Raw genomic sequence first — 27,712 nt, 5'->3', positions numbered from 1 at the left:
GCATATTCTTGTGAGACGGATTGAGACGCAGTAAAAAGGAAAAAATGCATATTCTTGTGTGACGGAGGGAGTAGTTTTTTTTTTCATAAATGAACATAAATTTTGAAGATCTTATCATGATAAACTTGAATCTATAATCTTTAATCTTAGACATTAACCTTTTTACTATTAGGTCAATACACACAAAGTTAGTAGCAGTGTTATAAAAACTGGACAGGATCGGCCGGTTCGACTGGTCAGACCGCGAACCGGTACATAGTCCGATCCGGTTTGCTCTATAAAACCAGTAGCACATTCAACCGCTGTGAACCGCCGAAACTGGCCGGTCGGATAAGAGACCAAGTCCATTACCACTCCACCACAAGCCTTTCTTGGTAATAGCTTGAACATTAATTATTCTTATATTAAAACAAAATAATTTTTATCACTCAAACTAATAATTCATGTTTAAATTTACATTATAATGAGTAGTTATTAATATAATAATATATTTATCATCTACTAAATTTTACTCTATACTAAATTTAATTTTTAGTATTTGTAAATATAGTTAGTAATTATACGTAAAGTTTAATAAATTATTTACTGTATATATTTTTATCAAAACTAACTAATAGTCATGTTTACTTATATATTTCATATATATATTTTGCCATATACATTTGTTTGAATTAATATGAACTTATCTATTTTTATGTCTAAAATAGTAAAATTTTTATCCACTCTAACTTGTAATTTGTACATTTAATTATATTTATTGATAAATATTAATTAGATTTTATTATCTATTAATTTTTAATATTTTTATATTTAATGTATTTTGTTTATACATAGAGTTTATTTTATCATTCATTAAATTGAAAATATTTTTATATTATATATATAATTTGTAACAGTAAAACGGTTCGACCAGTGGTTCACCCGGTCGGACCGGTTGAACCATGAACCAGTAGCTTCGCCGGTTCACTCACCGATCCCGTTTTTAAAACATTGGTTAGTAGTATTATTGACGATTAAATGGTTCAAGGTGGAATTCATCTGTTAATCTTAGGTTTTGTAAAATCCTACTCACTCCGTCCCACAATAATTATTACTCGTTTTTATATCGGTCTGTCTCACAATAATTGTCACAGTTCACTTTTAGTATAAATGGTAAGTAGGTCTCACATTCTAATAACTCATTTCACTCACATTTTATTATAAAATCAATATAAAAAAGTGGTCACACATTCTAAATGGGTCTACTCACCCTTTATAATAAAAATGAAGTGTGAAAATTATTGTGGCTAAACGGAAAAGAGTAACAATTATTGTGGGATATGGGGATTATTTATTTTCTGTTTAAAATAATTATTGAAACACCAACGGAGAAAAGTGAACCCAATCACTGTCCCCACAAGAGAGAAACGAGTGGCCATGCAGATGAAGCAAACACCTTGAGACAATCCACACATTTTCCCCACCTCTCATGTTTGATTACATCTCACTTCAATGGATAATTCCTTCAAATTTCAATATCAAACATGTATTTAGAGACAAAAATAAAATCCCATTTCAAAAAATAGTTGAATTCCGCTCCATTAACAGTGTTATCGTCTCATTTTCCGTCATAGCCCATTTCAAGAATCTTGATTTTGCGCCGTAAACTGTTGATGGGTTGTTCCACTTTAGCTTAGTCTGAATCAAAGTTCACATCTTTATGCGTTTGCTGCGGATTCTTGAACTAAAAATGATGGTTTAGCAATATTTTAGAGGGTTTTTTTTAAATCTGATTGAGGTGTTTTGATTGACAATGTTGCCTGTTTCTTCCGCTACCACCAGCTGCTCCTGCCATGGACAGGTAATAAATTTAATTTTATTGATTTTGTTGCTAATTTCTTCTTCTGCACTACCTAATTTGGTACTATTAAGTGATGGGATGTGAAATTGAATGATTATGAAATTATATGATTGTTATTGAATTTTATGTATACAGGTTTAGTGTGAAATTGATGAATTGTTGCACTTAACTCTGCAGAGTTCAATCTATGGAGGTTTGAAATCTTTATCCTCATACGCTAGGGCATTTGATATCAGCAGTGTGAATAAATCAGCCAAGAAAATCTCGAATTTCTCTAGGCAAAGAGTCACTACGTGTTTATACTCGGATTATGTTGTGAAATATGATCAATGTGGCTCCATTGACACCATTAATCAGTCATTGTATCAGAGTACTCGATTAGGGGCCGGTGATGAAATGCGTGGTTTAGGGCCTAATTTGGTGTTTGTCGATAGCTCGGGTGAGTCTCAGCTAACGGAGTTTCTCAGTAAGGCCGTTGACAGCACTGATCTCCAACCAAGCTATGTCGATCCCGACCTCCCTATGTCCGTTAGTGGTGTGACAGTTGATCCTGCTGTGGCCCCCGATTCATTGCTCATTGATGTGAACCCCTTGTCTGTCCAAAACACACAGCTCGCGGATATTGTCGAGGCAGGAGAGGATGTGATAAACAATTCAATCGAAACTGTCACCTCTTCGTTCAATGCTGCCCTGACAAGTGCTAGTGAGGCGGCTGAGAGTGTCATCAAGGACATCAACACGTTTCTTGATCAAACTGGGGAATCTGCTGGTAACAGGCTGAGTGGTGTGTCGAGTGGATTGAAGGAAGGATCGGGTGCAGCAGCCTCTGTTGCACTCGATGTGTTGAGGCGAATAGTAGTTGCGGTGGAGGATTTGCTAACGAAGAATGTTGGATATGCTTATGATTCTGCAAAGGGATTTCTTCCTCAAGATTATCAAGATGTGGTTAGATCAGGTGAAGGACGCGTTGCAGAAGTATTGACCCCTATTGGCGCTGCACTACAGCAGGTGAATGAATTCGAAAACTTTCAGAAAATTCAGAGGCTTTTATAAACCCGGAGATGTTTCATTTTATCTTATTAAATAGTTGCTATGTAAAGGTTTACATCGCGTTGGAGGGATTTGAAGAAAGAGTAGGCTTGGACCCAAACGATCCACTTATTCCGGTTGTTCTTGTATTTGGGGCTTCAGCCATTTTGTGGTATAAATTTCTTGTTTTCTCTTTGCTCAGTCTTTTTTCCTAGGCTCAAGTTAGTCCTCTCTTTAAATGTAAATTACATTTTTCATCAGATTTTTGCAGGGGTTCGTATAGAGTGTTGAAGTATAGCGGATATGCTGGAGATTTATCTCCCAAATCAGCTATGGAGCTGTTACGAGGGAATAACAACGCTGTGCTTATTGATATTCGGCCCGAGGCAAGAGGCTGTTATTTTAATTGCATTTTATTTGGTTGAAAGTTGCTATTTCTTGCAGACATGTATAGCTAATATTTACATGATTTACTGAGTCCATTTCTGGCTGCATTGTTTCTGGATGTGAAGAACCTCAGGGACAGAGACGGCATTCCTGATCTTCGGAGGAGTGCTCGGTTCCGATATGCATACGTAGGGCAACCCAAGGTTCGCAATCTAAAACTTGAATTTCAAGATATATGAAAAACAGAAAAGCTCTAGTAACAAAACAAAATGTTTCAACGATCTCAATTTCTTTATGGCATATGAATATTTCAGGTTGACAACTCCATCAAAAAGCTGCTGAAGGGAGGAAGAGATTTGGAGGACTCGTTGCACGCTGTCATTATTCGTGACCTCAAAATTGTTCAAGTATGATCACATTTCCAAGATGCATTTACCCATATCCTTAAATCGAGTCCTGATTCTGTGTTGTTAACAAAGAAAATTATTTTTACCCCTAATAGTCGACTCGACTATTGAATAGTACAATGTTGCAAAGGCCAAAGGCCAAGCTTTGGAGAAAGAGATATTTGGACAAAACTCGCAAATGTTTTATAATGTTACTAACAAAAAAGAAGTGATGCCTGAATTGATTTCATATATATAGGACAGATCCAAGGTTTTGGTTATGGATGCTGATGGATCTCGTTCGAAGAGTGTTGCAAGATCATTGAGGAAGCTTGGAACTAAGGCAAGTATAACTGCGGCAAGCGACCTTTCTTCTATATTTATGCTAATAGCATTCATTACACAAGCGAAAAAAACGAGCTTGTTCGTGACCAAAAACCAGCATAAATACAACAAAAATTGATCCATTACATTGATTTTCTACTTTGCTACTTGGTAAAACTTTCTGCAAGAATAGAGACCATATCAAGTCCTAGGTGGGTTTGAATCCTGGGTGAAAGAAGGGTGTCGCATTAAAGAGCTGAAACCCGAGACAACGCTTACAATACTGAATGAGGTAACAACCTTCATTTATATGCCTGGTGACCTACATTGAGGCTTGAGAAGCTTACACGTTGTTCGAGTGGAGATGATAATAAAGTGTTTTAGTTTAATCGACATAATCATTTTACAGGAAGCTGAAGCTATCTTGGAGGAAATCAAACCAACCCCATTGAAAATTGTTGGTTTTGGAGTGGTAAGGATGTTTTCTCTTCTACTCTAGTGGTTCCAATCTCATGTTCCATTGTTTTTTCGATGTTCGTTCAAACAATTGTGTATAGGCATAAGTTTATTTCTTCCTCGAATGACTTACTAACACGGAATTCCCTATGTATAGGGCGTTGTTGCAGCAGTTTACTCGTTATTAGGTAAATTCTTGCACAGTTTCTTTCTCCGTATCTATAAATTAAAATCATCATTTGTTCGTCTACAAAGCTCCGACTAAACACTTGTAACCTCTTTTTGCAGAGTGGGAAACGACGCTCCAGTTTGTCGGTGTTATCGGTCTCGGACAGGTACTACAGCCATCATCCATTTTTTGTTTGACTCTGAATCTAACATTGTGACTGCATTCGACGATGGAACAGACTATACTGCGACGAATCACTTCATATCAAGGCGTAGAAGACTTTCAGCAAGATTTAAGGTTTCCCATTTTAACAAACAAAAGCTTTACTACTATATTCAGACACAATTTTTGGTTTATATACTGTAAAAATAAACTAACACTACTACTTTAGGTCTCTGCTAGCTCCAGTCACACTTGGAGGTCGGGCCGTTTCATGGGCTGCCGGGAAGCTGGAGACAAACCGGAATGGACTCCCAACGTCACCCTCCTCATCAGACGTCCAAAGCCGGGTGCTGCAAGCTGCGGCAAAGCTAGAATCTCAACCCCCTGGCACTGTGGATACACAAGATTTGCCTCAAGTTGGATCTTCTGGCAATGAGGAAGTAAATATATCTGAAGCATAGGAGAATATTTGTACTTGAAAACACAAACTTGCATATAATGGTTTGGATTCTGATGCTTTCCTCATTGTAATAGATCATATTAACAACTCTTGATTTAATCTTATACTAAGCTTGACTAAAGGGTAACACAATACAAGAAATGTAGTTTTCCTTTCATCTATTTTTAAAGAGAATTGTAGCTTAATTTACCAGAAAATAGGTAAAAAAGAAAAATCTAAATGTGATTCCCATAAGGGAAGAGAGAGAGATAGAGGGAGAGCCCAAACTAGGAAAACATGTTCTTTCTTCCTTCCCTGCAATCAAATTATGGTCAAGAGCAACTATTCGGACAATTCATCCTCGGCACCGCTGTAATTATCGGGTTCCATGTCCTGACTACTCATCCTACGCAGTCGACTGAGTCCTCTATCCATGCTGCCGTCCCTTCCACTTCTCGAGTTTAGATTACCCTTCAATGGTGCATAATCCTGATGAGAGTGGAGGAGTGAGAACCGGCGCTGTATAGATGAACATGAGTAACGAGTTCTTTTTACATACCTCTTCTTCTACAAATTCCTTGATATCAACTTTGGTTCGCTTCCTTACAGTTATTGATCTTGGCACCGGAAATTGTTCCACCTCCTCGGTTGATTTTCCCTCTCTCGCACGCTTTTTCCTTAGGATTAGCTTCTTTGGAAGGGGCTGCACGAACAAGAATCAATCAAGTATGCTGATTGTATGAGAAAATTAAAAAGGAATAAAATCAAGAAAAAGGACAGACCAGGTATCTGGCTTCTGTATTACCAAAGGACACAAGATATGTTGTCGGATCATCCACATCATCACCTCGAACCTGTCAAGTGGTTAAAGGACAATGGACATAATAAGAGAAACAGTTGTAGTAACAGAAGAAAAAAGACATAATGGAACTGTACATCATAGTGATACTCGGGGACCCATGAGTATGAGACATCTTCAGTTTCATCGTATATATCCTTCTCAATCTGTCACCATAACCAAGAAAAGATTATCAATTTGGATGAACATTATTGGGAACAAACTCAAGCCTCAATTATGTGAAAATAATACCTCCTCTACTGATGGCACCATGTACGCTAAGAATCTATCTTGCCTTTCAGGATCCGTGCTTGTCGATGCATAACTTTTCATGATTGCCTGCAAAGCCATATGACTCGTCACACCATGAATGTATATATCTTACATACTCCAACCCTATCTTAAATATTGATCACAGAATTCCATTGGCAGTTAATCAATGTATACATACTTTCTGTTCATACTCTTCACGATCAGCTGCAGTCAATTTTCTGTAGATTTCTGAATCCACAGTTGGAGCACTATCAAAAGTTGCAACCACGAAGTGGTCCTCGTACCTGAAAAGGAAATTAAGGAAATTAAAAATAGTATCTTCTGGTGTAGCAAAACAAATGCAGGAGCTAGGATTGTAAAACAACACATGCCAATCAATGCTAATTTCCATAAGAGGCACAATAATACTAATATTTATACCATATTATTCCACTTGATACACACAACTAGAAATAGCTAAAGTTGTGAATTATATGAAGATACAATATACCTGTCAAAATCAGGCAAAAGTGGGAGGACTCTTCTCGGTTGTAGATGGCGATTAACTGCATGGACAGGCTTGGTCTTGCATTCCTCAAAAGACGCCACAATATCCTGAATTTTTCTATCCCTGAAACAAAGTAAAGGGAATCAATAAGTTATTGTAAATGGCTCAGTCGTAATTCTTCTTGCGGAGTAGAAAACAAGTCAACTAACCTACTGTTGAGGTTCTCCAAGAGGCTCCGACCTCGAGATTCTCGCAATTCTTTTGCTTGTTTCTCGGTCAAAGACTGCAAGTAATATCACATATTTCCTGGTTAATTTTCCAGTAGAGTCTGGGTAATTCGTAGTGAGAAAAAAACTCACTGATACCTGCTTACTGGACTCAATACTGAGGGGCGATATGTATTGTGTTTTAACAAGCCAAGAGACACCTTTATCTGTAGGCCTTTCTTTCGTTTTAATACCATCAGTCTTCATTGGGGTTATAGGATCATCATCACGCAATAACTCCTCATCTTCAGGGTCGAGGGGTATCCTTTCACCTTTGGGAGGACTGATCAACAGAGAGTGATGAAACAAATCAGACGAGCAACTCAGCCTAAGGAGCATGAGAAAGAAGGGCCTGAGAAGGTTTTACTTGTATACACTCAGGTCAAGAAGGTCCAGCGGTATCCCGAGATCAGGTTCAACATGTAGCTGAGGTTTCCAGTTCTTCTCCAATGATGTAATTTGATATTTACAGTATCTGCAAAGGCCATATGTATCAGACTGGAATTAGATCAGTGTCAGAAATGCACCGGTTGAACCAATTTATAATTTTGTGACCAGTGACACGGGCGCTAGCCATGACTCAATGGTGAATTTCAGCCAAGTATTCACGTTCTGGCAGGTGAATTATAAATATGATACAGAGTTCCATACCTATCAGGGTCCCTTTTTAATGACAAAAGCTTCATCTTTGCAGATGGATCAGGCAGTTCGTTCCGAAACCTAATAAAGACACAAAATTGTTAGCAAATATATCATCCAAATAACGACGACTAAGAGAAAAAGTGGAAAATCTTATACACTCAAAGAAGAATCTGTTAATATCAATGTCATAAGAAAATTGTGACAATCGCCCGATCAAGATTAAAATGATTCCTTGGTAATTACAATCAATTCGAGTCAAATAATACACAACGCTGCCATATCGTTACTAAAGTAGGGTAGCAATGCTGCATCGTTCTTGTCGAGTTCTTATGTCATGGTAAACTTCACAGCAGTAACAATTACCACCGAAACAGGTTAAAATACCATAGAAGGCCAACAAACTCAAATGAGGAGCTCAGGTATACTCACTTTAACTTGCAGAGGAAGGTGGTTGGCTTCTTCAGCCGGTTTTCGATTCTATCACCGCCTAACAATGTAGTGCTCTTTCTGTCACCCATATGTGATCCAGTAATGGAGCCGTGGCCCTTGGCTCCAGAGGCCAACATCTGGGTTTTCTGCAGAACTTTATTCTGTGACTCTCGAAGATGCTGCTTGAGTTTTTCCTCTTGCTTCTGCTTCTCAAATTCCCTCTTCTTCCTCACCCTTCTCTCCTCCTCTGTCTCAACCCGCCCGCCTGGTCTTTTATTACTCAATGGAGGCTTCTGCTCCTTCCTAGACGATGCTGCAGGATTGGGCTGCATACGCTCCCTGCTCGCACCCGTGGAAGGAGGCAATGGCGGAGGCGATGAGGGCTGCAACGGAGGCGGTGGAGGAGGGGGAGACGAAGGAGGAGGCGGTGGAGGTGGTGGCTGATTAAACTGCGAATACTGAGATGATGGGTAGTACATTGCGGCTGCTGGGGCAGACTGAGGCGGTGGCGGCGGGGGAGGATAAGAAGATGATTCCGGTGGAGGGGGCGGAGGCGGAAATTGATACGGCTGCTGTGGAGGGTTAAAATGCTGCTGTGATGAAGACGATCCATAGCCTGGATGCTGGTAATTGTAATTCGACCCATTGCCGCCGCTGTAGGGACCCCAATTCTGAGAATACTGACTTCCGCCGCGCGGCGGAGGCGGCGCAGCTGCTGGTGGGGGAGGCGGCGGCGGGTTCTGAATCGACGACGGTGGAGGAGGCGGCGGCGGAGCAAACGTTGACTGCGGCGGCGGATGGAACGGCCGGTACGACGCCATGGATAGATTCCGAAACGCAATAGGGCGAGATCCGGCGAATTCAAATTACGCCTAAAAAAGGTGATTCCTATCAAATTCTACGCTGCAAAGAAACAAAACCCTAAATCTCTAAAAGGGGAAAGGAGAAAATAGCATCTTTAAAAACTTTTCTTAATTTATTAGTTCAAGAAAAAAAATTCAATCCCCGAAACGATTCCTAATTGAACTCCTCAATCTGGGCTCGAAGAAGAAGTAGAGGAAAGCCCGAGTAACAAACTAGGAATTAAGAGCTGTGGCAGCTGAGAAAGGGATCGATTTTGGAGATATGGGAAAAAGATACAGCCTCTGAAAAGGGGAATTAAGCTCAAATTCAAAACCCCAATTGAATTTCAAGAACCCTAGCTTCTAAATCAAATAAATTAACGATCTTTTGCGAAAAAACCATGCATCACTGTGTGTTCTGTGTGTAGGCTGAACAAGAAACAATCGTTTCTCAGATTTGAATATATGTGTATTATTTTTGGGAACAAAAAGAAAGCAAGGCGATTTTTTGAAGAAAAATATTTGACTACTTCCAAATAAACTAAGAATTTAGATATTTGTGTAGTTTTAATTGAGGCAACCTAGTTTTTGCCCCTTAGATGCAAAACATCATTTTCATGTATTGCTCATACAAATCAAATTACAAAATTAGATGAAAAATTTGATAAAAATTGGAATTGGTCTAACAATAACTTGCAATATCTACATTACTCAAAATTTGATCTGATTTGAGACTTTTTAGGTGTTCCATCGGTACTGCTACTATTATTCATTAACCTTAAAAAGTAAGAGAAAGCACAATTTCATATTGAGTAACACAACAATTTCACCTTACACTGAAATCCCAACTTATGCATGTAACTCACCGAATTCATCGTTCGTGATCAAGAAAACGAAAACGAAGGCGAAAATGCGATACAAAAAAAAATTAGCAGGCCGGCTTAACGGTAGTTGCGGTAGTTGGGGCTGTACATACAGCTTTCTGCATATTTTTCGAGGTTCTCCGGCTGTGGCAGACGAGTAGCCAAACCTGTGCGGTAAAGAAAAGGTCGTCTTACTTTGATCTCAGCTCCGAGTAGTTTGATTTAGAATGTGTTTGCTGAATAAAGATATTTACCGAGTTCATAGGCTTTCGCTGCTACTCTGGCTGCGATCTGGGCTGAAATCTTCCTGATGTTCGAAAATGGTGGATATATGAGCCCTTTGTCTAAGTTCTCTTGGCTAACCTGTTCGGCTAATGCTTCCGCTGTTTGCAGAAAACACGAACTAATACTCGGACACTCTTAATCAATAAGTGAAGTGATGCCTAAAATTAGTATTCATAGGAACTTACAAGCTGCGAGAAGAATATCATCGTGAACACGGATGGCACCGGAGATTATCAAACCGAGACCAAGTCCAGGAAAGATGTACGCATTATTTGCCTGTTGGAGAAATTAAAGCTAAGATTAGTGTGAAATTAAAGCATAACATTTGGTTGATGTATATTTAGACTGAACCTGGCCAGATGCATAAAATTTGCCATTATATTCAACCGGGCTGAAAGGGCTCCCACTAGCGAAAATGGCTCGGCCCTGGATGAGAAGTGAACGAGGAGGAATAAGTAGAATAGAACGCACGAGACGAAAGAATTTATATCAAAGACGAGAGGTGACTCGTCACCTCGCTCCATGTATAAGCTTCCTCAGCCGTACACTCGGACTGTGAGGTTGGGTTTGACAAAGAGAGAATGACGGGTTTCTGGAAATGGATAGAAGAGAAATTTTTTGTTAATGTGAGTCCGCGTTATTTATTACTGACTTTATGAAGTCGGGATCCAGATCCGATTTCGTACCTCATTTAAGGCAGACATTGCTTCGACCACTTCTTTTGTGAAGGTTCTTCCTGCTCCTGACGATCCTATCAATATTGTCGGCTTGATGACCTATCAAAACATGACGTATATGATGATTCCGCAGTCAAGGATGCACATATGGTTACGTAGATACAAATGCAGATAAATAGAGCGAGAGAGAGAGAGAGAGTTTGCACCTTCACAGCATCTAACAAAGTTCTGACAGGTTCGTGTTCATGTGCCCACGGCCTTTTAAAATGTTGAAGCATCTCAACACGAGATTTAACAATCAAACCCTGAAAAAGAATTTGGGGTTCTATAAATGGAAAAAAGAAAAAAGAACCAGTGGTGCCAAAGGGAACTATTGAGAACTACAATTACAATACCTTTGAGTCGACAAGAAAGATCTTCTTGCGAGCCTCTTCCACAGGAACATTTGTCTGCGTGTGAAAAGGGGACGTATATGCATAAATTCCAACAACAATCATTCTGGATTTGAGATCAGCTAAAAAATTACCGGTACGACAAATTATTCTAAAGTACAAATGCTCGTCAATATTGTACCTGTTTTGATATTTCAAGAGCTATGAGCTCTGCAATACCAGTGCCAGCCTGCAATAATTGTAAAAAAACAAATTATGTCGAACAAAATCGAAGAATTAACAATCAAGGAGGAAAAACGACATGTGATCATCGCGTGGTAAAAAAATCTAGGACGCGTTTATCAGTTGACATATATGAATTTTGCTAATATCATAATCAAAGCTTAATAGCACTAACGAATCTGCTTATACTAACATCACTTTGGTCAATCATAGGAAACGATACTGAGATTATAATGAAAACCCACCTCTCCAGCTCCAAGGAATAAGAATCTATGATCGGCCAAGGTGCCCCCGACTAAATTCAGCGCTGTTATGAGCCCGGAAAGGACCACAGATGCCGTGCCCTGATACAGAAAAGATAGAAAAAAGAAAAGAAAACGGAATGTGTGAAAACTAACACTGATTGATGGATGACAAAAGAGGAATATAAAGACAACAGAAAGGTAAGAAATGACTATGCAGTTACCTGAATATCGTCATTAAAAACGAGATGGGTAGTTCCATATTTAGCAAGAAGATCAAAAGCATTGTGGTTTGCAAAATCTTCAAACTGTGCATTCCTCATAAGGAAAGATATCGTTAAGAATCAGAACTATTGAACAAATTGGTTAACACGGCTTCACTTTTAAAAAGTGGGACCAAACCTGGATTAGGACTTTTTCGCCATAGTTCTGCTTCACTGCATTCATAAACTCGTCTAGCAGCTCAGCATACTCCTGCTTGTGAAGATAAATAATATCAAGTTAGTGGAAAAGGTACCGTTGCTTCAAAATTTTATTCTTGTTAACCTGTCCAGTTGCACGCCTCCTCCTCAGTCCGATATAGAATTCATCATTCAACAACTGCTCATTGTTCGTCCCCACATCAATGGTCACGGGCAAGCACTGAAAGGATAAGAGCAGACGCTCAATAACAACACATTCATTAATCACAAGTTGCATAAAGAGACCCTGAGTCATAACTTGAGACTAAATTATCAGTGGGCATTTCAAGTTTGAGGTGCATGTTACTGTATCGAATCAATAGTCTGAGCTTTTTTTGCTTGGAATCTTGGATATGACTGCCGAAATATAGAATAGCCAGATACTTACAGCAGACGGACGAATGCCACCAAGAGCTGAATACAATGAAAGCTTCCCAACGGGTATCCCCATACCCTGGTAAAATTAAAAATATCAAGATTCAAACAAATCATATGCAAATATTTGTAGTAATATATAGCACGGGCAATAAACACAGTCACAAGAAAGCCAGTAGCATACAATCACAGCGGAATTTCAGAACAGAATAAACGATTGAGTTACCTGGCAGCCAAGATCTCCAAGACCCAAAATCCGCTCACCATCTGTCACCACAATAACTTGAATCTTCTTCTCAGGCCAGTTTCTCAATACCTCTAGAATCCTTCCCCTGTAAAGTTGCAACCAGTCATCAGTAAGAAAGCTCACAACAGAACCTCCTAGCAGTGACCTTGTATTACGTACTTTTCGTTCAGACTGATGAAGAGACCCTGGGGCTGCCTGAAAATACTCCCGTACTTTTGGCATGCTTCGCCAACCGTCGGGGTGTAGACTACGGGAAGCAGCTCCTCGACGTTTTCAATGAGAAGTTTGTAAAACAGCCTTTCGTTTCTCTCCTGAACAGCACGAAAGAGATTAAACATGAGCACACCTATGCAAGGATGATAGTCTCATTCCGTAAACAAAGCATTTTGAAAATTATAAAATCTATGCCATTCGAATCACCACAGTTGATTTGTAGTATCTGGTAATTACAAAACTACCTGAAGATCCATCATAGCCATGTACCTCTGCAACGGCACTTGATACTGTCGCATGTTGGCCATCATTTTCTTAACCTACTCAAATGAAGAGAGATAGATGACCAAAAATTCATGAGGATCTTTACAAAAGAACTCAGTGAAGTCTACTATACCAACCTGGAGCTCTTGGCTTACAACCACCGGCGGGAGAAGGCCACGTAAGAAGTGGGCATCCCTTTCTTTCACTGTAAAGGCGAGGCCTTTGTTGTAGTGAGGGTCGCGCAACAATGGATATCCACTGGAGAGCAAAGAAGCGAGATCACGGAAACATAAACTCAAAGCAATGCGATAGTCCCACACTCATCGAAAACACTAACGATTAACTAGCCAACGAAGAAAAATGTCAATTCTCAATTTATGCATATGACTAGGATCAAACATAATATACAAACACATATTCTCATATTAACAATGAAATTGATTATTCCCAAATCATAATACGACATTGCATTGTTCAAGATGGGGAGTATATGATGATGGATCACCTAGCTACAGTGAGAGTCCAAGGGGTGATGTACTGATCCTCGGTGGCGGTATCCTCGCCGTAAACGTCTTCCACGCCGCCGCCGACGGTAGATGCTGGTTCAATCTCCGTCACCCGCGACTGCGAAGGTGATGAGGAGGGGGCATTATCTCTCATCAAAACGCTGACGTTTCGGTCTGCAGGAATGCCATTTGAGCTCACAGAAGCTACCACCACACTTGGAGCTGATATCTTCCTCTGTGAAGATTGCTTCGACACGCCACACAGAGTATTGTTCTGTAACAAAATCAAGAATTAAGAAATGAATAGAAGAAAAAAAATGGAGTCTTTTCCGTTGAATTGGAAGAATATCAAAACAATGTCGATAAATTAGCATCAAACAAAAAATGAAGAATGGAAGGAGATGAATTTGGTGGAGAATTACCAGAAAAGTGCTCCCATTGAAGGAAAACATGGTGGCGGAAGAATTGAGGTGAGTGTTTTTGGAGGCGTGTAGGTAAGTGAGATGATGATGAATGTAGAGAAGGTGAATATGGGAGGAAAGAGGAGAAAAAGAGTGCTATTTTAACGTGGTCTCTCTCTATTTTATCGGCAATCGCTCTACCTTGTCTCTCTCCTCCAATATTGCTCTGTATCAGGGAACCAGCGCTAGATTTATTCCTAATACGTACACACAAACATGAGTGTGTAGTGTATGTATTAAAGCATCTCCAATGGAGGCTAGCGGACTGGCTAGCCGATTCCCGGCGCTGGCCGATCTGCTATCAAAACCATTGTAGGCGGCGAGCGGAAAAACGAGAGCGCACGCCGATTTTTAAGCGCTCGCCGATCGGCTGGCCGCCATTGTAGGCGGGTGATCGACGAGCAATCGGCCATCACTTTTTTAAAAAAAAAAATTCGAAACACTATATATACGCGATTTGCACGTCATTTTCATTCGCACCGCTTGTTTTAACGAGTTTTCTCTCTCACTTAATTTCTGTACAAGAGCAGTAAAGCAAAATGGAGAACAACAACGAGTCTAGTCCAGTGACGAGCGGGTCTCAAACTCCCACGGTACCCATGGGAGGTGGATGGGGTCCGATGGCTGGGTACTACAACATGTACCCTTGGATGCAGATGATGTCGGGGTGGGTAGCCGGGATGCAGATAATGCTGGGGTGGCAGCCGGGGATGCAGCCCGGGATGCAGGGGACGTCGGGGGGGACAATGTCTATCGCCCCAGTCTTGATTTTTTGACTGCTTCTTCGCACACATCGACCTCATCGGAGACGCGGTTCACTGGGTGTGAGACTTTCTCCTTAGAGGAGCTGGGGATAGATCTCGAGGATGCGGACACTCCCGTTCAAACGGGGGGAGTAGAGCGGGGTCGGGGCGCACCAAAGAAGAAGAAGGGCAAGGGGAAGGGCAAAAGGGTGGTCGGCGAGTCGTCGCAGCCGGCTGATGACTACAGCCCGGCACGGAGGAAGTGGACGGATGCGGAGAACGCCGCACTGTCTAAGGCTTGGGTGAGTGTTTGCGATGATCCCCTCCATTCGAACAATCAGAGGATCGTCAACTTGTGGGCTAAAATATCAGCAGCCTACAAGGCATGTTGCCCGGAGGGGAGGCCACATAGCGGGGAGGAGTGCCGGAAGGGGTGGGACCGAATCAGGGCTGCGGTCTCCCAATTTTCGGGCTTGTACACCAACGCCCTCCGCATGCAGACCAGTGGTCAAACTGACGAGGACTGCAGGAGGATAGCGGAGGAAGCCTTCCCCCTGCCCGGGCTTTATAAGGAGTTCACCTACTGGAACTGCTATGAGGTGCTGATGGACTCCGAGAAGTTTCGGGCAGGTGTCGATGCTGGCTGGCCGAAGAAGCATCGACTGAACTATGCCGGTGATTACAGCGGCAGCAGCGGCGGTTCCCACGACCTCCCCGAGGATGTTCAGGAGTCCCCGTCCCCTCCATCGTTTACTCGTCGCACTCGCCTGGTTGGTCGCCTTCTTCGCGCTTCAACAAACGCGGGCTCAGATGCACAAGATCTTAGTTGAATGGAGGGCGGCAACTGACCCGTGGAGAAGAGGTTTCTTCACTCAATGCTCGAGAGTATGCGGGTCGATTTGGATGCCGCCTCGGCACAGTTGGGGGGCTCAGATGCCGCAGATTTGGGGGTCCCGGATAGCGGCGACGACGGCGACGGCCACGAGGAGTGAGGCTGAGGCGTGGGCTCGTGTGTGGAAGAGGGGTTTTTTTAAAAATTAATGTAATTTTTTTTAATTAATGTACTTTTTTTTAATTTTACTATTATTATTGAATTTTCCCGTATCTATGTCGTAAATTTAATTCTGTATTTTGTGTGATTGTTAATTATTTGTTTTTCATAGTTTTGTTTACTGTGGCTAGTCTATTGCATGTCCAATTGCTTGTCCTGATGATGTGGCATGAGGAGTTTTTAGTGCTGATGATGTGGCAGGAGGAGTTTGTGGCTAGCATATGGCTGGCCTATTACCATTGTGGATGCCCTTAGGAAATGAATTAGAATTTCCTATAGGTGATCCTTACCAATTAGAATTTCCTATAGGTGATCCTTACCGGATTTATTACGACTGCTTCTATTTCTCCATTTGAAAATGCAACCCAATCTAACCAAAAACAATAAATACTCCATCCGTTCTTCAATACTATTTCGTCCGTCCTATAAAAGTATAAATATGTGAAATTACACAAAAATGAATACATAATTGGTAAAATAAGAGAGGAAAAAAGAAGAATAGTTTAAGCAGTGTTCATGGATAGTGAGACCTACATTATTATTATTATTATTAGTATTTAATGGGTTGTAATGGCGGGTCATAATAGCCGTATAAGTTGTCAATAAATTAATGTAGATGAGTAATGAGTTTCCTTTTTATCTAATATTATTATTGATTTTGCAATTTAAATTGTATAATCTCTGTCCATAGTAATTACAATTTTTTTCGGTCCGTCCACTAAAAAGTTTTCTAATCTAATAAGACGAGGTTTATTTTCCACCAACATTAATTCAATCATTTCCTCTATCTTACGCTACTAATTTTGCATTTAACTCGGTATTATCTATGACCAAAAATATTTTTGGTAGATAGAAATTCTATTATCCCATAAATTTGGAATATTTAATATCGTAAGCTGTATATTTTCATGAATAAATATTATAGTAGTGTTAATATCGTAAGCTGTATATTTTCATGAATAAACACTACAAAAAGCAGGTAAGCTGAATATTTATCATGAAAAATAGAACTTACAAATATTTTCAGTCTTTGATATTACTTCAACATTCAAAGTATCTATGTATATGTATTTATTTATACAGTAGTACATTGTTTGCTCCACCCTAGCAACATCACTACAATGGCCCAAAATATATGGATACAAAAGTTTGATTCCCGTCATACCAATCATAGCACAATAGTAATTAGAAGATAAAAAATAGAAGATCAAGATTGAATTACCAAATCAATTTTCTTCCATCTCAATAATAATAAATGGATGAATAGAATGTAAATTCATTTACTCCAAATTTATGCATGTAGGTTCCATAAAACTTAAGAAGGAAAACATGGACCACAGGCAACTTGCATGACATTCACGTGGCAGGCGATGTTGAAAATTCCTATGATTGCCTTTGTAATGAAAAAGCATATACTTACACAGTAATGTATACGATGGTCGATGGATAAATTACACTTTAACACTTTGTGCGGTTTTATTGCATCGAACATTTAAAGCATCTACCATAATGGCTCTTAAATACATCTCTATCTCTTAACTATTCATAAATTCCACTATTTTATTTTTCCCAACTAATTTAATTTCAATTAAACAATATATTAAACTAATAAAAAATTATACATATATATTTAAAAAAATATTATATTAAAAATAAAATAACATAATCAAAATGCTAAAATTTCAATTTATTGAAAGCGATAAGATACATATTTTTTGTGAAATCGTCTATTCGTTGTCAAATCTCGCCCAAATGTGTTCGACTAGATCTTCTTGGAGTTGGACGTGGCCAGCAGCATCGCGCGCAAGTGCCTACGGCGCATGCGCTCGCCTGATGGTGTCGGTGCACCCCGACGTGGGGGACTGCTTGCAGTCGAGCTTTTGGGGGTATCCGTCAAAGAAATTTGTCGCACCCGGCCCTTCATCGTTGATAATCATGTTGTGTAGGATAATACACGTATAAATGATGTCAGATAGATTGTTCACGTACCACATTCGATCTGGGGTCTTGACAATATTGAATCGTGCTTGAAGAACCTCGAACGCTCTTTCGTCATCTTTTGTCGCTGCGCAAAAAGAATCTGTTTTGGTTATTGTGCCATGTTAAGCGTCTTCACGAATGTCAGCTACTTCGAATAGATACCATCGGCAAGACCGCAAGAGATTACCCAATATTGTATTTTCGGCAGTTGGTCGTGAAGGATATGGTTGGTGCTCTACCTTACAATTCCTTGTTGAAGAGATCAGATGAGTTGAGTGTTACAGACCAAACGACAGAACTCATCCCAAAAGATTAGCTTGTTAGGAGAGAGAGCTAATTTAGTCAATAAACCCCACATCGGTTGCTCTTACGGCCAATGTGGGACATTAGGTCCGTAACAATTGACCCCCCTTAAGGGCCAACGTCCTTGTTGGTCCAACTGATTCTTTGAATGAGATATTTATAGTTGATTTTGAGATGAAATGGAGGATTAAAAAAATTGGAAATAAAACGGTAATATTTGGGAAAGTGGGAAATTATTATTTTTTACTTCTTTTGAATTTTTTTGTTGAATTTTCCCGAATTAAAAAAAAAATAAAAACATACGGTCAAAAACGCCTACTGCAGGGCGCACCACGTGTCGGTGGTGAGTCGGCCGCCAGATGGAGCCGTGGTCTCCGCGGCGAAACAACCACATCAACGTCTCATCCCGTCAGAACGAGACGTCTCCTCCGCATGAGATCCGTTGCCATTATTTGTCACTAGTTTCTATCCGTTTGACAATACTTGTCACACTAATTTTTATTACTTTTGGTAATAGACTTCACATTCCACTGACTCATTGCCCTCACATTTTATTATAAAACTAATATATAAAAGTAGAAATCACATTCCACTAACTTTTTCATTTAACTTTCTATTACATTATTTAAAACTCGTGTCAGATTAAAATGTGACATTTAATTACGGACGAAGGAAATATGATAATTTAATAACTATAGGAATGATACTATGAAAAGGAAAAAAAATAAGATTAATTTTTATTGTCTTCATTAGTAATAATATTGTATCTATTGAAAATGAAATTACATTTTATTTTTTATTTGAAAAAAGAAAAATGGTGTTGTCTTTCATTAATAGGAGTATTGTTTTGTATCAAATTGAAAATGATGTTGGTCTCTCGTAGCAATATTATACTACCTTCCTCCACGAAAAATAATCCTATTTATGGAAAATATGAGTTTTAATTATGCACACGTTAGAACTAGTTTATGAAATTGCTATAGCACATATCAACTACTTACTTACATAACGATTACTTAATAATTTGCATCAAAAAATCAATTCATTTAATCTCTCTTATACTTCATTTCCTTTCCACTTAATTAACTAAACACAAATTTTCAATCTTGAAACACATCACTTAACCAGGGATAGTGTTAGTATTTTTATGAATTTTATTAACAATAATAAAAGATAAACCATGTAAAAAGTTTCTTCTCATTAATTGATGAAATAATGATTACAACATACAAATTATGATAGTATTCAGTATATATTCTATGATTTACTAGAGTAAGTCCATGCTCACAAAACTGCATGTAGCACTACTTTAATATATTATCCAAATATATGCCTTCAAAAATATATATCTACAATTAATTCACATTTGATACTCCTATATATCGACCTCTACCTCTACCTCATCTGGAAATTGAGATTCTTGATGCAGTAAGCATACATGAAAGCAAAGAAAACAGCAAAACCAACCAAAACTGTAGCAACTGGGCCTTTAAAGTCAGGATCATACCCAAAATGATCTTGAATATAATCCTTGATCTTAGGTGATGTTAATCCATTGTTTCCTGCTACCGTTATAGTTGTGGTCACATCTCCGTACTGTCCGATGATTAGGCCGTAGACGGTCCAAGCCACCGGGCAGATCCAGTAGTACCACACCCACCATTTGGGAATTTTCTGATGACATAAAACAAAGAGTTAGAGACAGTAAAACATAGCATTGTAATAATGGTGAGGGGGGTTAGTTAGCTAGACTTACCGGTCGTGGGACGAAGAAGCCCGAGAATAAGTTGAAGAGGGCGTAGAATGCGGCCGCGAAGATGGCCGCAACTTGGTGGTTGGGTGTGATGGAGACGGTCATCATCCCGTAGTAGGTGAAGTAGAGGAAGGAGAAGAGTGTGACGAAATAGAACCAGAAGAATTTCGCGAATGTCCATTCGAAGCTCACCATGGCGTACACGATCAAGGTGTAGTAGGTCGTCTGGATGAGCACGTATGGTATTTCTACGATCACCTGCACGAAAGTCCATGACATATATGTTAGAGGATCGCTGACTGCACATTAGTCTGGTATTGTCTGATTTGGGTCAAGTCTGCCCGCACAGATTTGCGGGTATATAAAACCTTTACCTGAGACAGAGCATAAGGTAAGGCAGAGTACATTCCTGCAGCCCTCTCTCTGTAGAAAACCGTTCTTTCGATGGCAACAATGGGCTGAACCGTTGAACAGTTGTTTATTCCGACAAACAAGACTGAGGCGTACATAGCACCAATGACCGTCAATAGATCCGAGTCGCTTCCCCTGTCGACGAAATACCATGTCAGGACATGAAAAACATTAGTTGAATGGGAAGTGAAGAAAAACGAAACGGACTTTTTGTGGCCGACTCTCCAGAAAACGGTGCCAACAAGGAGGGCGCAAGCGAGGGTGAAGAAGTAGCGAACGAGGTTGTAATCGGGGCTTCTCCAGTAAGTCCACCATTGTTTCCAGAGGCAGGACTTAAACTGCACCCAACTCGGCTGTGAGAACTCTGTGTCAAAGTGTAAGTCATGTGCGCCTGGAGCCGCCGTGCTCAGCTCCTTCACCAATGCCTTGTTTCGCCTGTATAAATTAGTTAGATCACAAATACTGGTTTGAAAATTATTAGCATATTTTTTACTTACTCATATAACTCTGTGGTTTTGTAGTAGTCAGCAAAATCCATTCCTAGTCGGGATTCTGTCGCGATCGAGCTCGCTTCCAGCATCCATGTTGCTGGATTGTACTTGTCTTTGATCTTCGGAACTCCCGGAACCGCCTGCAATTTAGTACGTTCGATAAGAATCATAAATTTTCGTCGTTGTAATATGTTTGAATACCTCAAAGTAGTCGATGATTTTCTGCGAATGGCGGCCTAACGGCCCTGCATAGATGACCTGGCCTCCTCTCTTCATGAGAAGCAACTGATTTCAAGAAAGAGAGATAGTTTTAGTAAATGGTTGAATTTCTAAGAGGATAAAAAAATGTGTTTTACCTCATCAAATGATTCAAAAATATCAATACTAGGTTGATGGATAGTGCAGACCACAGTTCTCCCAGTGTCAACTGTGTTTCTCACAGTTCTCATAACAATGGCAGCAGCTCTCGCATCCAACCCGGAAGTGGGCTCATCCATGAATATAATCGAAGGATTCGCAACTAGCTCAACCGCGATGGTCAGACGTTTCCTCTGCTCTGTCGACAGCCCTGTTATCCCGGGGATGCCTACAATGGCATCCTTGAGACTCTCCAACTCAACAAGATCCATAACTTGATCAATGAAGGCCTAATAGAAAATATCAAATTAAAATCTTCAAAGGAGTAGTAATATGTGTATTTGTCAGCCAACAAGAAACATGAGCTAACCATCTTCTGCTCCTTGGAGACTTCTTTAGGGAGACGGAGGAAGGCCGAGTAGATGAGAGATTCATGGATAGTAACTTGAGGCGAATGTATGTCGGTCTGTTCACAGTATCCAGAGATTCTTGCAAATGTTTCTTTTTTCTTGGGGAATCCGGATATCATGATGTCACCTTCAATGTAACCGCCGGTTTTTCTGCCAGCTAGAACGTCCATCAGCGTCGTTTTACCTGCTCCGCTCACTCCCATTAAGGCCGTCAGCACTCCAGGCCTGAACGCCCCGGTTACATCACGTAGCAGCTGTAGCCTATCCTCGGTGACTCCTTGCTCCCTCATTTCCTGCACAATCGAAGGCATGTTTTAGTTGTCTCGAGTAATCAAAAAAACAGTTAAAATTTTAAAGTCCTTACCGGTGGCATGTCGACAAAATAGTTTACACTGTCGAAGGACATGGCTAGAGGGGTGAACGGGAGCACCATTCCCCTCTTTGGCCCCCCACCTAGGTTTAAGTCGTCGTTTCTACTTATAGACGAACCACTACTCATTCGTTGCATCGTCATTTCAACTGACATAATGAAAGAACTATATAAGCAAACTACGTTACTGCTACTAGTAGATAGATTAATGTGATCTTACAAGTTTTGTTTCCATCTCTTGTCGACAAGGCTCGGGGGAAAGAGTCATTTTTCGACTTGGTTGGCCTAAGTCTCGGTGCATTAGTTCCAACCAACTCCTCTTCCATCTCTCTTGCTTGTTCCTTAGATATTATAGCCTGTGGCTTCCCGAGAGCTGTTGGTATCGAACGTAAAGAGGATGAGTCACGACATTTATAAGTATACGCGTTACAAAAGGCGGTTCCCACAACTTACGGTTGAGATACATGAGTGAGAATGTGAAGAGAATGTTGAAGAGCAAAGTGAATCCCACAAGAGCTCCAAATCCAATCCAATACCAGTTTTTATCCGGGAAGATTTTGAAGTTGTTCAACACGGCTATGCCTAATGGTGTGATCCCGTCCGACGCCTGCATTTGCGCCACAAACATGTTAGCTCCATGATAATTTAATAAGTCGAAAAAAAAGGATTATACCGCTTGGTTCATCCATCTGGGAGCGAACATCTCGTTTACAGTAATGGCGTTGTACGCGTATGAGAGGGGCGAGCACCAATACGCCCATCCCCACCAGTCAGGAATCTTGTCTGAGAAACAAAGAAAAGTTTAGTTGTATTTATGGATGACAGGAGCCAGAGGTGGTGATGGATGCTTCCAACCTTTGGGGAGGATGAAACCGCCTACAAGGAACACGAGGAGGAGAGTGAGGGCGCCTCCCGTGTTTGCAATGATCATGGTTCTGCACAGCCCTGCAGTCAGCCTGAATATCCCTGCAGCCATCTGCTGGATGACGAAGGTGAGAATCAACTGCTTGAAGAATCTGAGGAGAATGAAAATGTTCATTTATTTAGGCTGCAAGAAAAATAGGCATGGATGGCATGTAGTCAGTGTGAGTGAACTCACATGGCCGCTTGTGGGGCGAATCCGATTGTGTAATACGTTGTAAGCGTCCAAACCACGGCCTCAAACAAGGATATAGGGATTCGGAGAAGAAAATTTGGGAGAGTATAAGTCCAAGCAGGGTGGAAGAGAAGGTCTCTCTGTTTGTAGAAGACGGGAAGCCTCTGTATCGCCAGAGACAGCTCAGCGAAACCGTTGAAGGTGTTGCAGATCATGCTAAACAGCAGGGCGCCAATGTAGGTTGAGGCGTCATCCTCGTTCCTAGTGTGCATCTGAGTCCTGAGGAATAGTGTGGAGGTGATGATGGCGACGATGAAGATCTGCACGGTCTTGAAGACGTAGACGAACGAGTTGCGTTTGATGAGGAGCCACTCCTTGTCAAAGTTGGTCTTGAGTAGCTCCATCATTGGGACCGAGTATTTTTTGAACACTAGGGCGGCGCTGTGGCTTCTGCTTTTGTCGTACGGGACCGAGAGCTCGTTTTCAAGGCGTAGTCCCGCGTGGAAGCGTTTGAACCTCCTTGTGAACTCGCTCACCGGGATATAACTGTATGGTCTGTGCTTGTCTGCCCAGTACTGCTCTTGGTCTTTTCTTGATGTCACCTTTTGCAAAATTTGATTTTAAATGTGTGTGTTCTTTTTAAGTACTTAAAACAACGGATTGTAATAAGGCAATACCTCTTGTAAGAAGTCAGCAGTGCCTTTTCTCTCAGGGCATTTGAAGCCACAGCTCTCAAAGAACTCAACTACATGTTCTCTTGGGCCTTGGTAAACAATCTGGCCTTCGGAGAGGAGGACGATGTCGTCGAATAGGTCGAAGGTCTCGGGGGCCGGCTGGAGGAGGGACATGAAGATGGTGGCCTCAGTTAGGTGCACAATTTGTTGCAAGCATTTGACAATTTGAAATGTTGTGGAGCTGTCTAGGCCTGTGGATATCTCATCCATGAAGAGTGTCTTTGTTGGGCCAACAATCATCTCTCCTGTAATGTTAGAAGGCTTTGAGTAAGGCCCAAAAGTAAGCCCATTACCAAGAACAATAAAGAGTTGATGGAGTCTCTTCTTAGGTGGTGTTAGGTAAGACTTATTGGGAAAGAAAAACATAATGACTTGTGTTAATATGTCAACTTCTAATGATTTGGTAATCCCACTAGTGGATTTTGTCAACAAATGCGTTTATCATACAAACCTTTTCCCACAATAATCACATCCATTTTTTGTTTTCTATAATTTCACTAAAGTAGACCTTGAATTTATAGACACCCATATCATAAATTACAACGTTATTCTCTTCCCCCACTAAATTTTTACTGCAAATGTGAATTCTAAAACAAATAAAAATTATATTAGAATGTTAATAAACCTGTTGTGACTCGTTTCTTTTGGCCACCAGATATTCCTCTCATCATCTCATCTCCAACAATTGTGTCCCTGCACACATCTAGTCCTAATATCTGCATATATTTGTATACAGTATCAAAATATCAGGAAATAATTTATAATATTATTTTCCCTTTAACCATAAAATAGTACTCTTCTTGCCGTGAAAAATAGTTTTAATAGTGAATGATACGATTTTTAATATAAAATTGTTAAAATATATTAGAGATAGATAAAATAATGATTACAGTGGAAAATAAGATATACGAGTATTTTATTAGAGAAAATTTATCATGCATAGGTAAAAATCAATTTTAATGGACGGACCAAATATAAAATAGGACTTTTTTTTGGAGAGACATATTTTATTTGATTGGAGAATTCTTAAGAATTTTGAATCCTCACCCTTAAAGTGTAGTCTGTTATAAGGCTGCTCTCTACTCCTTCCATAGCAGTTGCCTGTTAAAAATTTGAAACTAATTTAATAATCCACAAAAAATTAGTTAAGCTAACATTTATACCCAACTGCTTAGTTAAGCTTATTGTTTTTAAATACCTTCATAAACAAGTCAACTTCTGCCTCAGGAAAAATACCTGCTTCCCTTTCCCTTCTTGCAAGCTCAGTCAAAAGTTCTGTTTAATAATTTCAGTATTAACACCTAACTAAAATATAATGGCATAATAATTTAGTAAGCATAATATTTCCATATTTTAATTCGGCCCCACAAAATTATTAATAACAATCCCAATAAATAAAATTACAATTAACTACTACGGGTAAGTAAAAGATATACCGTATCGTGATCCAACCCCCTGACATCTTGCCGAGAAATCTAGGGTTTCTTTGACGGTCATTTCTCCTACATGAACATCATTTTGGCTAATGTATGCTGATGTTTTTTGAGGTACAAATTCATCTAGCATATGCCCATTGTATGTGATTTCTCCCCTTGTCTGTTTATTTTTTCATAATAAGGTCAATAGAATTTAATTAATTAAGTCTCAAGATTTGGTACAAAACAGGTAAGCCTACTTGCATCAATAATTATATACGTGTGAAGAATATATAATTATGACATGTCATTGAAAAATCAAACCTTCAAAGCTGGGTCCAATTTTCCTGCTAGAGCCAACAAAAGAGTTGTTTTCCCTGAAGATGGTGGCCCTAGTAAAAGGGTCATCCTGTACAATTTATAACCAGCCAAAATTAATCATTAACTTGCGAATTTCAATTTTTCCACTAGTACTAATTAAAAAATCATTATGTCAAATTAAAATATAATAATATTATTTTCACAAAAATTTACCTAGAAGGCTTTATGATGCCTGAGACGTCTTTTAGTATAGTGAGTTTAGTTTTCTGAGCCAGCCTAATTCCTATGCAGCCTAACGCCGTCTCGCCGATGTTGCGCGCCGTGTTGATCAGCGTTGGAAGCGCCCTGTCTCCGACGAAGCAGTCTGCCTCCACGGTCAAGTGTTCGAATCTCACTTCAACAGTAGGTAGGGAAATTCCGACCCTGTGTAATTAAAAGATTATTACTAACAAATTAATTGCATTTATGCAACACTATTTATAAGCAATAACTGATTTCATGTGATGAAATTGAGATACCTTTCCACAAAATGAAAATGCCCATATTTTTATGGGATGAACGAAAATTAAAAGTGCACATACTTTTATGGACAGATGAAGTAATAAACAAGGTTTGATAACTAAAACAACAAATCACAATAACAAAATAACAAGTCAAACTCATGCATATAGTAAAATCCAAATGGACTAAGTCAATAAATTTTGACAAATTCCTTGAATCAATTAAAATAATGCATGAATGAGAGATGAAACTTACTTCTCAATGCGATCTCTAAACTTTGTCAAGAACTTCTCATTATCTTCCTCAGCAACTTTGAAGAATCTATCAATGAATTCTTGCTTCTCATTCATGTCCATTTTCCTCACATCAATCTCTTTATGAACAACCTTAGCTCTCCCTTGGCTCGGCGCCTCCATGAACGATTTCAGCACCGTTTTCCTCAGCCTATCGTATGTCGGGAGCTTCTCGAGCGCCGCCCATCGCAGGGCCTCCTCGTCCTCGTCCGCCCTAACGCTCTGCCTCGACGCAGTGGACCCCGCGAACACCTCCTCCACGATCCTCCGGCTGGCGCTGCGGCTCGTTTGCCGCCCCGAACGTCTCATTCTATCCTCCATTTCTTGCCGATTGTGTCAAGAAATGAAGAAGAGTTGTTGTTGCAAAAAAATTTGGATCAAGGATTATGTGTGAAAACTGGAAAGAGATGAAAATGGTGAGAATATTTGAAAGTATTGAGGGTTTGGTGGAGAGTTGAAAAGGGATAAAAAGGGTAGTGTTTTGATTTGGTAGTTTAGCTTTGTTGATTGTTTCCAAAAGCAATTTTTGGAAATGTGTGAATAAGTCTTTGGAGAGTTTGAGAGGTGATGATTTACAAATGTTTGGTGTTTTAGAAGCTGAGTTTGTGGGCTTTTATAATGGGGTGGGTGGGTGGGTGGTGGGTGGGGCTTTCTTATCTTATTTCTTATATTTTGTGTTTTCATTTAGTTTATGAAAAGTCCTGTGTCAGATTATGATATGAAAACAAGTTAAACGATAAGATTTAAGTAAATCTTAATCATCTGCACACTTATTTGTATGTTTAATTACTACCCGTGCAATCAAGTTTGGTGGATTACATATGTAAGATTGCATGTCATTCCTCCGTCCCTAATAATTCTTCATCATTTGATCCGGTGTGAGTTTTAAGAATGTAATAATAGAAAAATGAGTTGTAAAAGTTAATAGAATGTGTATCCTAATTTTAAATATTAGTTTTATAATAAACTGTGAGCGATAATGAGTTAGTGTAACGTGTGATCCACTACTAAATAATATGACAAATATTTGAAATGGACGAAAATGAAAATAAGTGACAAATTTTTAGGCACATATAAGCTTTTAGGTAATTGAGTGAATTAGAAATTTTATCCCTAAATTATTTAGTAATATTAAACGCGGTCTTCAGTTTTAAAAATATCCTCATAGCTTTTGCAATTGAAAAAACTAGTACTCCACAAGTTTAGTCCCAGGAATATCCAACAAAATCAAACACAGTCTCACTCTTAGTAATAAATCATTTCTCTAATAATAAGAGCTCCAAAATAACATTTCTTTATAATTTAT

General features: G+C 39.7%; 4 protein-coding genes across 5 annotated transcripts; 1 reads left to right on the top strand and 3 right to left on the bottom strand.

The window, feature by feature from the left end:
- The first annotated feature begins 1,430 nt into the window (after positions 1-1,430).
- On the top strand, positions 1,431-5,334 carry LOC121745332 (calcium sensing receptor, chloroplastic-like). 2 transcript variants are annotated; one of them, XM_042139192.1, is made up of 13 exons: positions 1,431-1,840; positions 2,018-2,848; positions 2,941-3,041; positions 3,141-3,255; positions 3,382-3,459; positions 3,571-3,663; positions 3,902-3,985; positions 4,160-4,258; positions 4,376-4,438; positions 4,580-4,610; positions 4,711-4,757; positions 4,830-4,888; positions 4,983-5,334. In XM_042139192.1, exons 1-13 carry the CDS (start codon positions 1,793-1,795, stop codon positions 5,212-5,214), a joined length of 1,881 nt encoding a protein of 626 aa, XP_041995126.1. In that variant the 5' UTR covers positions 1,431-1,792; the 3' UTR covers positions 5,215-5,334. The 2 variants fall into 2 exon arrangements, with proteins under 2 accessions (XP_041995126.1, XP_041995127.1); XM_042139193.1 differs by having other exon boundaries at positions 1,432-1,840; positions 1,976-2,848.
- Positions 5,308-9,525, bottom strand: LOC121745329 (protein PAF1 homolog). Its single transcript, XM_042139190.1, has 12 exons — positions 8,128-9,525; positions 7,708-7,776; positions 7,424-7,531; positions 7,156-7,339; positions 7,000-7,073; positions 6,794-6,913; positions 6,482-6,587; positions 6,283-6,369; positions 6,129-6,197; positions 5,975-6,046; positions 5,752-5,895; positions 5,308-5,681 (listed from the first exon to the last, which is right to left on the bottom strand). Exons 1-12 carry the CDS (start codon positions 8,946-8,948, stop codon positions 5,535-5,537), a joined length of 2,001 nt encoding a protein of 666 aa, XP_041995124.1. The 5' UTR covers positions 8,949-9,525; the 3' UTR covers positions 5,308-5,534.
- A 187-nt stretch (positions 9,526-9,712) lies between these two features.
- On the bottom strand, positions 9,713-14,343 carry LOC121745331 (NADP-dependent malic enzyme, chloroplastic-like). Its single transcript, XM_042139191.1, has 20 exons — positions 14,139-14,343; positions 13,716-13,990; positions 13,348-13,468; positions 13,192-13,266; positions 12,893-13,044; positions 12,713-12,818; positions 12,500-12,565; positions 12,197-12,292; positions 12,053-12,124; positions 11,875-11,958; positions 11,654-11,752; positions 11,368-11,415; positions 11,190-11,243; positions 11,001-11,099; positions 10,804-10,893; positions 10,632-10,709; positions 10,469-10,543; positions 10,303-10,393; positions 10,087-10,215; positions 9,713-9,999 (listed from the first exon to the last, which is right to left on the bottom strand). The coding sequence occupies exons 1-20, from the start codon at positions 14,166-14,168 to the stop codon at positions 9,911-9,913; spliced, it is 1,929 nt and encodes a 642-aa protein (XP_041995125.1). The 5' UTR covers positions 14,169-14,343; the 3' UTR covers positions 9,713-9,910.
- A 5,085-nt stretch (positions 14,344-19,428) lies between these two features.
- On the bottom strand, positions 19,429-26,976 carry LOC121744800 (ABC transporter G family member 35-like). Its single transcript, XM_042138449.1, has 22 exons — positions 26,369-26,976; positions 25,826-26,035; positions 25,616-25,700; positions 25,313-25,472; positions 25,075-25,151; positions 24,924-24,977; positions 24,502-24,592; positions 23,820-24,121; positions 23,146-23,744; positions 22,902-23,062; positions 22,720-22,829; positions 22,500-22,653; positions 22,267-22,419; positions 22,041-22,195; positions 21,637-21,969; positions 21,266-21,556; positions 21,111-21,194; positions 20,916-21,049; positions 20,626-20,853; positions 20,382-20,553; positions 20,011-20,265; positions 19,429-19,928 (listed from the first exon to the last, which is right to left on the bottom strand). Exons 1-22 carry the CDS (start codon positions 26,725-26,727, stop codon positions 19,650-19,652), a joined length of 4,446 nt encoding a protein of 1,481 aa, XP_041994383.1. The 5' UTR covers positions 26,728-26,976; the 3' UTR covers positions 19,429-19,649.
- Positions 26,977-27,712: the final 736 nt, after the last annotated feature.

This window comes from Salvia splendens, chromosome 8, assembly GCF_004379255.2.
Source record: "Salvia splendens isolate huo1 chromosome 8, SspV2, whole genome shotgun sequence".
Lineage (NCBI taxonomy): Eukaryota > Viridiplantae > Streptophyta > Magnoliopsida > Lamiales > Lamiaceae > Salvia > Salvia splendens.
This window is presented reverse-complemented; position numbering and strand designations above follow the sequence as displayed.

What these genes read in the sequence shown, in the direction of transcription:
- LOC121745332 (XM_042139192.1), top strand. Translation starts at nt 1,793, where the DNA reads ATGTTGCCTGTTTCTTCCGCTACCACCAGCTGCTCCTGCCATGGACAG. An exon ending in AGCAGTTTACTCGTTATTAG is followed by an intron (nt 4,611 to 4,710) that starts GTAAATTCTTGC and finishes CTCTTTTTGCAG; the next exon opens with AGTGGGAAACGACGCTCCAG. An exon ending in GTGTTATCGGTCTCGGACAG is followed by an intron (nt 4,758 to 4,829) that starts GTACTACAGCCA and finishes ACGATGGAACAG; the next exon opens with ACTATACTGCGACGAATCAC.
- LOC121745329 (XM_042139190.1), bottom strand. Translation starts at nt 8,948, where the DNA reads ATGGCGTCGTACCGGCCGTTCCATCCGCCGCCGCAGTCAACGTTTGCT. An exon ending in TTGGAGAACCTCAACAGTAG is followed by an intron (nt 6,914 to 6,999) that starts GTTAGTTGACTT and finishes ACTTTGTTTCAG; the next exon opens with GGATAGAAAAATTCAGGATA. An exon ending in AGGAATTTGTAGAAGAAGAG is followed by an intron (nt 5,682 to 5,751) that starts GTATGTAAAAAG and finishes CACTCTCATCAG; the next exon opens with GATTATGCACCATTGAAGGG.
- LOC121745331 (XM_042139191.1), bottom strand. Translation starts at nt 14,168, where the DNA reads ATGTTTTCCTTCAATGGGAGCACTTTTCTG. An exon ending in TATTCCTTGGAGCTGGAGAG is followed by an intron (nt 11,416 to 11,653) that starts GTGGGTTTTCAT and finishes CAATTATTGCAG; the next exon opens with GCTGGCACTGGTATTGCAGA. An exon ending in CAATGTCTGCCTTAAATGAG is followed by an intron (nt 10,710 to 10,803) that starts GTACGAAATCGG and finishes ATCCATTTCCAG; the next exon opens with AAACCCGTCATTCTCTCTTT.
- LOC121744800 (XM_042138449.1), bottom strand. Translation starts at nt 26,727, where the DNA reads ATGGAGGATAGAATGAGACGTTCGGGGCGGCAAACGAGCCGCAGCGCC. An exon ending in AAAGAAACGAGTCACAACAG is followed by an intron (nt 24,122 to 24,501) that starts GTTTATTAACAT and finishes CTAACATTACAG; the next exon opens with GAGAGATGATTGTTGGCCCA. An exon ending in AAAACCACAGAGTTATATGA is followed by an intron (nt 20,854 to 20,915) that starts GTAAGTAAAAAA and finishes TAATTTATACAG; the next exon opens with GCGAAACAAGGCATTGGTGA.